The sequence below is a fragment of the Centropristis striata genome, chromosome 3, assembly GCF_030273125.1.
Source record: "Centropristis striata isolate RG_2023a ecotype Rhode Island chromosome 3, C.striata_1.0, whole genome shotgun sequence".
NCBI classification, from domain to species: domain Eukaryota; kingdom Metazoa; phylum Chordata; class Actinopteri; order Perciformes; family Serranidae; genus Centropristis; species Centropristis striata.
Window position 1 is genome coordinate 497,218 of NC_081519.1, and position 12,310 is coordinate 509,527.

The 12,310-nt window shown below is 40.4% G+C and overlaps 1 protein-coding gene across 2 annotated transcripts; it reads right to left on the bottom strand.

Moving 5' to 3' along the window:
* Nucleotides 1-293: 293 nt before the first annotated feature.
* On the bottom strand, nt 294-11,854 carry LOC131968490 (inter-alpha-trypsin inhibitor heavy chain H3-like). 2 transcript variants are annotated; one of them, XM_059329399.1, is made up of 22 exons: nt 11,721-11,854; nt 11,455-11,484; nt 11,236-11,259; nt 8,118-8,272; nt 7,185-7,289; nt 5,679-5,841; nt 5,383-5,493; nt 5,067-5,195; nt 4,705-4,821; nt 4,401-4,569; nt 4,166-4,291; nt 3,879-4,060; nt 3,612-3,797; nt 3,367-3,506; nt 3,010-3,170; nt 2,776-2,802; nt 2,595-2,675; nt 1,964-2,077; nt 1,649-1,850; nt 1,368-1,540; nt 748-859; nt 294-648 (listed from the first exon to the last, which is right to left on the bottom strand). In XM_059329399.1, the coding sequence occupies exons 1-22, from the start codon at nt 11,826-11,828 to the stop codon at nt 510-512; spliced, it is 2,754 nt and encodes a 917-aa protein (XP_059185382.1). In that variant the 5' UTR covers nt 11,829-11,854; the 3' UTR covers nt 294-509. The 2 variants fall into 2 exon arrangements, with proteins under 2 accessions (XP_059185382.1, XP_059185383.1); XM_059329400.1 differs by lacking the exon at nt 11,236-11,259.
* Nucleotides 11,855-12,310: the final 456 nt, after the last annotated feature.

The following is a 12,310-nucleotide window of genomic DNA, read 5'->3' on the forward strand; positions in this document are numbered from 1 at the left end:
TGCTGAGCTATTGTCTCTGTGTCGTGCTTTTGGGTTCTACTCTGCCAGTACTGGTGATCTTTACAGTGCTGCTTAATTTGATGTGAGTGTTGATGTCAGTTCCTACTTGTGAGGGAGCAAATCAAATAGACAATCTAATTTTTTTTTTGTTAAATTATCAAAAGAAAAGTTGATTAGTGCTCGATTTGGCCAGCAGACATATTGCATGAAGATTAATCCGACCACTGTGATGTGAAACCAGGACAAAGAGCACCTCTGTGCCATGGTGACCACACTTAACATGTCCCTGCATGTACTTTTAATTATAATTTTTTATTTACTACAATGCAGGATGTAAGCAATTACAATGATAGAAACTGTGAAATTGTCCATACAATACTGTGAATGAAGCATGTTTGGCTTCAGTACAAGATGTCAGATCATTCATGGTGCGAGTACAGGCAGATTTGAATATGTATTGTGTGAATTAGATTTAGTTTTTTTTTCTGGGGTAGATGTATTAACCATTTTTAAACAGTTTTAAAAAGGCCTGACACAATGTAGTCTGTCACATCTCCATCGATAAGTCCTGTTCCATTACTGTGAATGAACCAGCAGGGAACATTTTCCCCGTTCTTCACATCCCTCCTGAAGTCTCTCTGCCAGCCTCTGTGGACCGACACAAATGTTATGTAGACCGTTTATTCATGTCAGACACACTGTAAGCAAACTCTTCCACACAAAGATGGGACACACTTATTTGCGTACCTGGTCACATTGAGCTCCTGTCCTTTCACATACATGGTGGCATCTGGTTTCTCTGGGACTTCACCTGGACGCAGGTCTGACAGCTCATATGCAATCCCATGGTAGAACTGACCTGGAGGACAATGCAGCATTTTAAGGAAGCATCTTTTTTTTACGCATTTATTCTGGCCCTCAGTATCTCCACCAGTTATTATTACCAATTTAGTATTAGGCCAGCTTATCTATCTTAAGTTTGTGCATCCAGTTGAACGACCATATTCAACATTTTTCGCTAACTGTGGTAAAAGGATGCAGTTTTGTTTTGCCCCCAAGCGGGCATTCCCCTAGAGCCGTGGAGTCACATAAAACTATTGGTTGTTATAGAGAGAATGCCTCAGACACACTGGTCAGGTTGCCAAGGGGGCAGAATTAGTTGGTGAGCAAAATAGTAAAAATGCAAATTAAATTTAGGTCATTACTCCCAGCTGGCTCAAAGATTACCCTAGCTTGCAGTGGGAAAGAACATTGTTTATAGTGACTTTTTTCACTTTTAGTGAACTTTTCTTTCATTTTTCTGAGGTGGTTGCAGTATGAGGTTTGTCTGGCTATTTACTTCCTGATATGTGTGTGTCCTGTTGTACCTAGCAGGCCGTGAACAGAAGGGGACAGGAGGTGGCTGTCCAAGGTGTAGAAACCCAAGTAGTCCTGGTGGTACGGGTGCTTCGTCCACACTTTGTGTAGCAGGATGACAAACTTGACTGAATCCTTTAGAGTGACTGTAACGCTGCGATCCTTGGTCAAGAGAAGATCCACACTGGAGTAGAAATAAGAGGAGATGATAGTTATTCATCCTGAACAGGATTTTATATTTTATATCACTCATGTAGAAAGATATAGTTCTGTTTCACTGAAGGGTCCTTACTTGGGTCCTTTGACAGAAGCTGTATCAGACCACAGTAGTTTGACCCGTTTGCCATCCTGGAACACCGAGATGTCCCGAGTGCTCACCTCCAGCCTCACCCCCAAAGTCTGGTGGACGATGCCAAAACGCCAAAAGTAGGTGTTAATTTTACCATCAGGGGGAATCTTCTTGTCTCCGATGGTCTGGCCATTGACCAAAATACCTGAGGAAAAATCATGGGATTGGTAAACTGCAAGATGTGACTTACGTACCTATACATGTGTTAAAAAAATAGGGGAAATAAATGTATGATGATAATTAGAACTCAGAGCTGACCTTGTTTTGGGTCTCTGACCAGGTTGAGAATGGTTCCTGGTTTGTCGTTGATATTGAAACACAGAGCGTCGTCTCTGTCAGGGAGCTCGATCATAAAATGAGGATCTCCGTCCACTGCAGGTGATACCAGGGAGAAAGTCATAAACAAAATGGGTGTGATTTTGTTTTGAATAAAGTGTTGGCTGAACATGCTGATGACAACATGTCAACAGTATAAGGAGTCTTTAGCCATGCTAGCAGCTCTGTGAGGCTAAACACTAATGTTAGCATGCTAACAAGTTATTGCATAGCCACACCCCTATCTCCATAGCGCTGCCAGTTGTCTTGGGCGGTGCTAAGCGTCAGTGTCCTTGCAAAATAGCAAAGTTAGCAGAATGGGGACGGAGAACTCTGTAAGAGGCTCATCCCAACAGTCTTCATCATGTGAGTCTGACTGAACAAGATGATGCTTAGCAGACAATGCTAATCATTTTTAACCATCTTAGTTCAACATGTAAGCATGGTAACATTTGGTAATTAATGCTAAACACAAAAGATACCTATGGTTTGGAATGTGAAAAGTTTTTCATGCATTTATTATGAATTGCCTTCTGCAGAGCCATGCAGCTGCCATTGCTAACAATGTACTTACCAAAGTATGTGGGTGGTGGCGGCTGGTAAGCATATGAAGGAGCAACATATCGAGCAGCATTTTGAGCAGGGTATCGATGTACTAGATACAGGAACAACAAGGTTCAAGTTAAAAGTAATACAGTGAATTGACTTAATCCCAGAAGACTTTTTATGCTTTATATCAAATAAAAGCTCCTTACTCATTCTTTCTGCCTGTTGTCTTTGCTCTGTCACAAAAAAACAGATGGAAAAAAACAACTTAGTGCATTTCACAGTTCAACTGAACTGAAGAATGAATATGTTGAAAACATAAATAGAATAGTCAGTGCTGCTTGTGAATGTGTTACAGTAAGGTTTTGTTTTCAAGGGGAAAGGTTGACAGCAAACATGTTCAGCAGAACCCGACCAGTATCACTTCTCAGACCCTGCCTTACCCTCAGTCAGCTTATCAGCGATGAGAGGGCTGTCTGGTCCGTCCTCAGTTTCAGGCTTGGTGACCACCATGGAGGTGAGAGGGGTGACAAAGCTGTAACGCAGAGACATGTCCAGGGCCTTGGCTGTGGTGTTGGCTTTCTCGTCTGGTGCATCACTCTTGCTGCAAGTAGAAACACAGATGACAATAACAGTCAGAAAACCACCATGGAATCTATCATTTTATATTACAAGATCCATTCTAGCCTCTCAGTCATTGGCCTAACATTAGCAAAGATTTTATTGCAACCAATGGAAAACAAAGATTTCCAAGATAAAGAAATCAAGGTCTCAGCTTAAGTGAATTAACTCAAACACACCTCTTCTCCAGGAGCTGCTGGATGGTGAGGTAAGCCCACAGACGCTCTGTGAAATCCCCAAAGATGTACTTATCATCTGGATACATCATGTCCCAGTCCACAGTACTGGCCTGGCCCTGCACCTCGAAGTCGTCCTCAAACTACAGGGGACAGAAAAGGAGACAAAAAACCAACAGATTATTAAACACAAGTTTTCCCTCCACCTCAGCTCTGTCTTAAAATGTCTGTCCTTTTCTTCTCCTCACCCCCTGGCCAAACACTTCCACTAGGAAGTTGTCCAGGTCATTGTCCATCAGTCGCCCGGCCACGACGATCTCTGAGCCGTTAAACAACTGGCTGTAGTGGTTGGTAGTCAGGGAGTCCACTGTGTTGTCAGGATAACGCAGGTCCACCTCTGATAGCAGAGGGTTGGCCACCTCCTCATAGAAACCCTGGAATAAATGCATTCACGCATCGTATTACATGTTTCTGGATCAAAACGTGCTAAATCAATATTTTTTGAGAGCCTCCACCTGAAGTTGAACGACTGCATCTGAACCCTCAAAGATTCTGCGGGCCACTCCTTTGTTTTGTTTGCTCAACACATCCAAGAAGGAATAATCCACATCATTTCCGAATCCAAGACAGAACAGAGACATGTTTCCTCCGATTGCAGAACGCACATTCTCCTGAATCCTCGGGGGGGAGGACACTCCTTCAAACACACACCATGCAGAAATGTGATGCTGAGCAGAGACTATGTTAATTCAATTTGTAGTGACACAAATATACATTATATCCTCCAGTATGGCATGCTCACCAGCATTTGGCATTCCATCTGTCATTAAAATAATCATATCGATGCTCCTCTCTGGGAGCTTCTTCTCCTGCCTGTCTTTGACCAGCATGTTCACACCTCTCAACACTGCATCATTGATATTAGTTGCTAGAAGGGAAACACACAACACCTTATGTATAATATGAGAGTGTATTTTTTGTATTTACAGGATTTTTTTTGTTCAGCATAAAAGCTGGTGTCTTTTCTTTCTATTTACATCCTGTTTCACGTATCCTTCTGACATAATCCATTCCTTCTGTCACATTTTCCTTGGTTGCTTTGGTAAGTGATTCTCTCCAAGAAACAACATGGCTATCAAGCAGGATGAGGGCAAAGTGGTCCTCCTCGTGGAGGTCGTTGAGGATGGCCAGCAATGCTTCTCTTGTCTGCAAAGAGTGACAGGTTCAGAGGTCAAAATGTGTGTGTGTGTGTGTGTGTGTGTGTGTGTGTGCGTGTGCGTGTGCATTAGTGTATTCGTATTTTATATTTTAACAGAAGAGTGAAGACTGAGAGTCTTTCACCTGTTCAATCTTTCTTCCCCTCATCGATCCGCTCCTGTCAATCACAAACACCACATTCTTTGGGACTCTGGGCAGGTCAGGGGGAGCAAAGAAGTGCACAAAGTATCCGTTCACAACCTGAAGGGAAGAGAGTCATCAAGAGCAGTAATATACAAGAAGGAATGACAAGGCAACAAGGAGATTGCAAATGTTGTTTCCCCTTTTAAAGTATAGTCGATACGTTTAATGTTGTTGTGCAATCTAATCACAGATTAATCAATTGTATTTTACAGAACATATAACGATAGTCTGTATATTTTTACATGTGTATCTTTACACATGCATTCATCAGATACTGAGTACAGTATTTGTTGACTGCTGACCTGAATGTCCCCGAGACTCTTTGCTCGGTTCACGTCATACTTGATGACAAAATCTCCGTCAAGGAGTGTTCCATCACAATCTGGACATTTCCTCTGCTGCTCCATAGTTGGTGAGAAAGAGATGTGTGCCTGTAATGGGATATGATTATATCAGTTCCTCTTAGTCTTAGTTCTTGTGTCAGTATTTGTGTTTGATGTTTAATGTGAAGATAAGAAAGTCAGACAAAGATCATTTTGATAACTTAAAAAACAAAAGAGTTGGGACACAGGCAAATATAATCAGACAACTTCCTCCAAGGCCTGCTGTAATGTGTACCTTGTTGTTTGTGACAGTTTTCTCCACCAGGGGGAGCAGCTCATTGGTGAGGAAGGTTGCATGAGTGTCCACATGAGAAATGCCCTGAGGCTCAAAGATGTTTGTCACAATCTGTTTTCACACACACACACACACACACACACACACACACACACACACACACACAGAGTTAATAACGCACATCATTGTAAGGTAGCTTAAACTACTCATGTAATATCTGAAATCACCAAGAGACAGGATTTGAACCATAGATAAAACTGTTTTATATCTATGATTTGAACATGAACATGATTCACCTGAAACTCCTGCACCGGTTGTTTGGGTTTAACTCGAGTCAGAATCTCATACTGGCCCAGTTTCCTCTGAAGGAGCTCCTCGTAGGTCAGAATGAAAGTCACGTTACTTTCAGCTGCAATGTTGACGGACACTGAAAACTTCTCCATCTTTCTTCCTGAAGCCCTGTAAGGAAACACAAACATTACTGACAGACACTAGCGTTAACATCATCAATTTCTCCATGAAGAATGCTTGTGGGAATCCGCACTGAAAGTCATTCACAAAACCTCTATTTGTGCCCACCTCCTCTTACTTCTCTACCAAAGCATCATCCAACCCAACCTAACATACTGCTCCCCCTGCTGCTTCACCCTGCTTACTGTCACCAGCAAAAACAGACTCCTCAAAATCCCACACAGCATCCAAACTAATTAACCCCCCCCCCCCCCCACGACTATGACACGCCTGGCATAGTCAGCAGCTGGACCACCCTTAAACCAATTCTTCACTCTTCTCCCATTTGGCTGCAGATAGAGGGCACTGGACTGCAAAAAGGCCCACTTCAAAAAAAGTTTTGTCCCCACAGCCTTCATAGCACTGAATAAGAATATGTAGCTTCCACTGGCATCACTCTATATTGTCCATGTCATGTTTATGCTGCTCTAGATGTTTTGCTGTGGTGAGGGTTGTTATCTGTCATGTGAGGGGTCGTGAATGGGTGTCATGTTTGCTGCTGTCTATGTTCTTATATGTTTCTCTGTGATATATGTGGGAAGAGGAGTTATCTGTTATATGTTGTGTATGTGGGAAGAGGAGATATTTGGTACCTGTGTGCTACACTGTGCTGTGCCTTTTTTTCCATTACATGTCTGCTGTCCTGAAAAAAACCTGACTGTGTGAGAACAATTATCCCATTGGGGACAATAAAGAACCTAACTAACCAAATAAACTATACAATATTTAGATATTTAGACATAGTCCGTATTAAATGACTAAACTGAGCACATAAACATAACAGATAAAATACATAAATAATAGTAAAAGAGAGAGGGGAAAGAGGAGGAAAAAAAGAAAAAGAAAAAGAAAAGAAAGGAGTATGTGTGTGTGTGTGTGGGGGGGGGGGGTTACATCGTCTCAAAAGAACTGTTTATGGACTCTTTTGAGACGATGTAACCCCCCCCCCACACACACACACACACTCCTTTCTTTTCTTTTTCTTTTCTTTTTTTCATTTAATACAGACTATGTCTAAATATCTAAATATTGTATAGTTTATTTGGTTTCATTTTATGTGACCGTTGTTTGTTCTTAAAATTATGAAAATCTAAATCTAAGGATGTGTACAACATGTTTAATATCGACACCAATGTACCTGATATATGTATGTCCCTCTGTTGTTTTTGTACATGCATCAATAAAAATATGAAACACAAAATCATCAATTTCTTCTATAAGTCCATAAGAATAAAGATATGCAATGTTTCTATGAATGTGTATTTAATATATATTTATCTTGACTGACTCACTTGACCAGTCCAGCAGTCTGTCCAGAGGAAACAGCCTTCTCATACTGTTTCTTTGCTTTCTCTTTCTCCTTCACCTCCCCAACATACACCTGACCTTCAATTTCCCTGTGAGGAACAAAGATGGAGAACGACATGATGCAACTTAAGTAAGAACAATATATGATGTTTGAAGATCTGAGATACCTGATGAACCCAGAACTGGTGATCTGGCCCAGCTCGGCAAGTGATGTGATTAAGTGATGTTTCACTACAGCAGTAGTTCTCAACCTTTTTGAGTCGCGACCCCCAATCTAACATGCATGTTGTCCGCAACCCCCGCTCACTGAACACAATCTCACACGCACAGTTCAGATCACCCAAAAAAAGAAACAAAATGACCAAAAAAAGACACAAATTGACCCAAAAAGACACAAAATGACCAATAAAAGACACAAAATGACAAAAAAAAGACACAAAATGACCAAAAAAAGACACAAATTGCCCAAAAAAAGGAAACAAAATGACCAAAAAGACACAAAATAAAAAAAAGACACAAAATTACCAAAAAAGACACAAATTGACCCAAAATGACCAATAAAAGACACAAAATGACTAAAAAAAGACACAAAATGACCAAGAAAGACACAAAATGACCAAAAAAAGACACAAAATTACAAAAAATTACCAAAAAAGACACAAAATGACCAAAAAAAAGACACACAAAAAAAAAAAGACACAAAATTGACCAAAAAAGACATTAATTGACCACAAAGACTAAAACACATGAACACTTTAACACAGTGGAGACAGAGCTGACTTCCAAAATGATTTGGCGACCCCCAGAAATCATCTCGCGACCCCAACTGGGGTCCCGACCTCAAGGTTGAGAATAGCTGCACTACAGGATAAATTATGTCACACACAAATGTCATAAAACAAGTAGGACAGACAGACATGCTGAAGTTGGTGATGAAGGCGGTCTTAGGCAGCTCAACTTCGAAGAAGATTTCCTGGGAAACGTTTGCTTTGTTCCGAGCTCTGGAGGTCATGACGGTGTGGGCGAAACGAGACGTCACAGTGCAGTCCACTTTCACACTGTACACCTCCACCTGAGACAGGAAGAGAGGGAGGACGGGACGATTAGAAAGGTTTAAACACATCGTTTCACAAACACATCACATATAACTAGCTATTTTCATGTTATTTCAAACTCATGTTTTTTTTTCTATTGGGCTCAGGCTTCAGTTGGTGCCAAAGAAAATCATAACAGCTTGAAAACATGTTTAAAAAGACATGACATCACTGATTCCACTTTGGGGGTGTTGTGTGAGACAGATTGGGTGCTGTAGGCTCTAAACAGGGACATACAGTATACACTACCGGTCAAAAGTTTTAGAACACCCCAATTTTTCCAGTTTTTTATTGAAATTCAAGCAGTTCAAGTCAAATGAACAGCTTGAAAGGGTACAAAGGTAAGTGGTGAACTGCCAGAGGTAAATAAAAAAAGGTAAGCTTAACCAAAACTGGAAAATAATGTACATTTCAGAATTATACAAGTAGGCCTTTTTCAGGGAACAAGAAATGGGTTAACAACTTAAAGCAGTTCTGCAGCAACGGAGGTTGATCAAGCCTTGAAAGTTGCTAAGTTGCTACCAATTCCTACAGGCGTCCCAACTTTTCTTGATCACTTACAACCTACAAGTTGCTCCACATTTAAGGGAACTTCTGCAACAGAGTTGGGAAGAACTTTCTGAAGAATATTTGGTTTCCATTGAGTGTGTTCAGCTGTTCTATCTGTTAAGGTGCTACTTCCATGAGTCAACAGTTTAGAATACATTTTCCTTTCTAAACTGATTCTATGATTTATTTTTTAACTTCAATTGTTTATTTGTTATATGCATTAATTTCAGAGTACACTGAGACATTAAACTGCATCATTTTCAATAACATTCTGGAAAAGTTGGGGTGTTCTAAAACTTTTGACCAGTAGTGTATATGATAACTAGAAACAAAATTCCAGGGAAATTTTGGAGTGCCACGGGACTACTGCCGGATGATTCTCGTGGTTTAAATCAGCAGTTAAACAGGGACTCTGTCCTGAGTTCACAGACACCTCATACAAGTCTCTAGGACAAACGGTTCACGACTTAGTAAAAGGGGGCGTGGTTAATCAAAAGGGGCGGGGTTATTAATCACCAGTTAAACAGGGACTCTATGCTGAGTAATCTGACACCTTATACAAGTTTCTAGGACAAACGGTTCATTAGTTATGAAAGGGGGCGTGGCTAATCAAAAAGGGCGGGAATTTATGAAATATTAATATGTAGAAATTGTCAGTGATGAGCCATCATCATGTATGACAAGTTTGAGGCATATTGGACAATGTATGGTCAAGTTATTAGGTCTCGTGTTTAATGAAAGAACGCCATTTCTGTTCAGTGAGAATGTCTGTGTTGGAGGAGTGGGGGGGAGAGTGGGAGGATGGGGGCGGCTTTGGTAGCTAAGCAACCACGTGGCCAGGTGGAGTCGACCAATCAGAGCAGAGCAATCAACTGAAATTAACTGCTGTTGGAGACAGTTCCGCAGACAGAGGTGGACAAACTGAAAATTCTGGCCTCGAACAGAAAGCATTTTCGGCAAAACCATAATACCTATCATTGATCCGACTTCACTTTGAGCGTCCTGAGTTCTTCCTGAACATCTACATATATTTTTTCTTAAGAAAAATGAAAAAATAGCTTTGTTAGAGCGATTTCAAAAAACTCTTAAATCTGATTTTTTTAAAAATCCTCGTGTGTTTTTAATATGGGACTCAATGGGGCAGTTGGTGCATTTTGTTTGAGCATCTGTGCGTCCTGTGCCCAAACTAAAACTCTGACAGCTTTACCAGAGGATTGTGAGGGAGATGACAAATTTTCCTACGTTTCTATGTATAAATTATTTCTGTAGAGTGAAATTTGCGGCCTTGAGCGCAGTTTTCAAATTTATTTTTTGACAGTTCGTTCTCTCCCTCTCCACTCTGCTTGATGACATCACCACTCTAGACTCTGAACATTCCGCGCAATACACACACATGGGAAAATCGCCCTCCCCATTAGTTTGGAAAAATGGAAATGTTTTCGCACTTCGTGCGAAAACTATATGTGCAATCACTCTGAAATTTCACAGGACTAGAGTTAAATTCAGGCCCTACAACTTTCTAAATCAGTTCGGAATTTTACGAGCAACGGTTTGCAAATGGTGAGGCCCCAAAGTTTGCGCAATGCGTTCCGGATGGGCCGAAAAGTGCACGTTTGTGCACGTTGTGCGAAAACGTGCACGCCGATCGCTAATAAAAGTCATTCCACACAATTCCCGATTAGGGCGCAACTTTTGACGTTTTTACTTTTCGCGATTTCTCAAAGCTGTGAGACTAGTTACGCGCCAAAGTTTTTACGGAAGAATAATCTATAAAGAATAATAAACATGAGCAATAATAAGAGATGCCTCGTTGCTCAGCCGTGGCACTAAATATAATGGAAACATTTCCGGTCTTTTAACTTATTTTATAGCTTTTTATTAAGAGTCTATTGACCTATTCTTGTATTTGCTGGGTTCACAGCCTGGACAGTGTTTAAATATCTTCAAAGAGACAGACAGACAGACAGACAGACAACGAATCAACGAATCATTAACTAGCGGAGCACTTTAATTTGAATCCTCTTTTCTTTCCTCTCTTCATTCTATCCGCTTGTAAAAGTATTTGTTAGTCTTTAATTCCCTCTGCTGTCCATCTTCTTAAGTCTTGATAGTAAATGTATGCTTTTGTACAGTCTTATTTCTTAGTTTCTACATTGTTTTACCGTATATTTATATTTATGTATGTATCTATTTATGTACTTAGTACCTTACCATTCCAAATACATTTGAAATATATTTTATATTATATTTAAATAGAGTTTTTTTTTCTCATATGCAGTGTGTGTGTATCTGTTGATTTGAATGGTGAGCTGTTGTAAACTATTTACAGGATTAAGCTGTATAGAACTGAACATTTATCATCAATAGAGATAAAAACAGATTATTTTCTTACTGTGACGTCATTTGTACTTTTTTTCTGTAACATAAAAAAGAAACATCACAACAAGGACATTCTTTTGGCGGTCCAAAAATCCAAAAAAGACTATTTATATAGTAATTTATGTATTAGGAAATAGCTTTATTTATTTTATTTTAAGCATTATAATGCACAAGTTAAAACATGCAACTTTAGCACAAAATGGACTGTTGGGAAATCGTTTCTGACTAATACCTGCAGTGATTCGGCACCTCCTCTTGTCTCCTGAAATACAAACACAGCAGGGTGCAAAGATTGTAAAAAAGCTAAAAAGCTACTGATATAACATGAATCTGCTTATCAAAAACAACATTTGCATGCTGCGTCACACATATACATACAAAGAGCAGTTAGCAGGAGGAATGTAATAGCAAAACCCTCGATAGAACAAACATTTCTCCAATAAATAATGCAATTTAAAATGAGAACCAGAGTACAAAGAGGTCAGTGTGTGAAGTTACCTGCAGAGCTTCATGCTTCCTGGAGGTAATAACCAGAGCGGAGCCGGGCAGCCAGAGGCAGGCGCTGCCCCACAGCAGCAGCAGTCCAACACCCTGCAGGCCAGACATGAACAAACTCCCACTGAACAGTGACTGATTCACTGCTGAGCTCAAAGCTCTCTGCCCCGGGGGGAGGGACACACAGTCTCTGTGGGCTCAGAGTTGGTAGCTGACACTACACTGAAATCTAACAAGATGTTTTGCACCATTTAACCCTTGTGTGGTGTTCGGGTCTGTGGGACCCGTTTTCATTTTTTATTAAAAGAAAAATGATACAATTAATTAATTTTTCAAACTGAGACTCACTGACTTTGGCTCATTTTCTGTGAAGAACATATATCAGAATACATATTTAATGACCACACCATCTATCTATCATCTATCTGTCTGTCTGTCTGTCTGTCTGTCTGTCTGTCTATCTGTCTATCTATCTAACAAGTATTAAGAATTGCACTTGGGTAGTAATATGTGGGGGGGGGGGGGATGTTCCATCACTCTGCTGTACTGACTCTTGTCTGATTTCCAGTGGAAGAATTGGATTTTATCACGTC

Bases quoted from the DNA above. Each gene is read 5' to 3' on its own strand.
- LOC131968490 (XM_059329399.1), bottom strand. From the start codon at position 11,828: ATGTCTGGCCTGCAGGGTGTTGGACTGCTGCTGCTGTGGGGCAGCGCC. The intron at 8,273-11,235 runs GTAAGAAAATAA...TTCCTGTCTCAG, and splicing joins AAAGTACAAATGACGTCACA to GTGGAGGTGTACAGTGTGAA. The intron at 1,541-1,648 runs GTAAGGACCCTT...TTTCTACTCCAG, and splicing joins GCTTCTGTCAAAGGACCCAA to TGTGGATCTTCTCTTGACCA.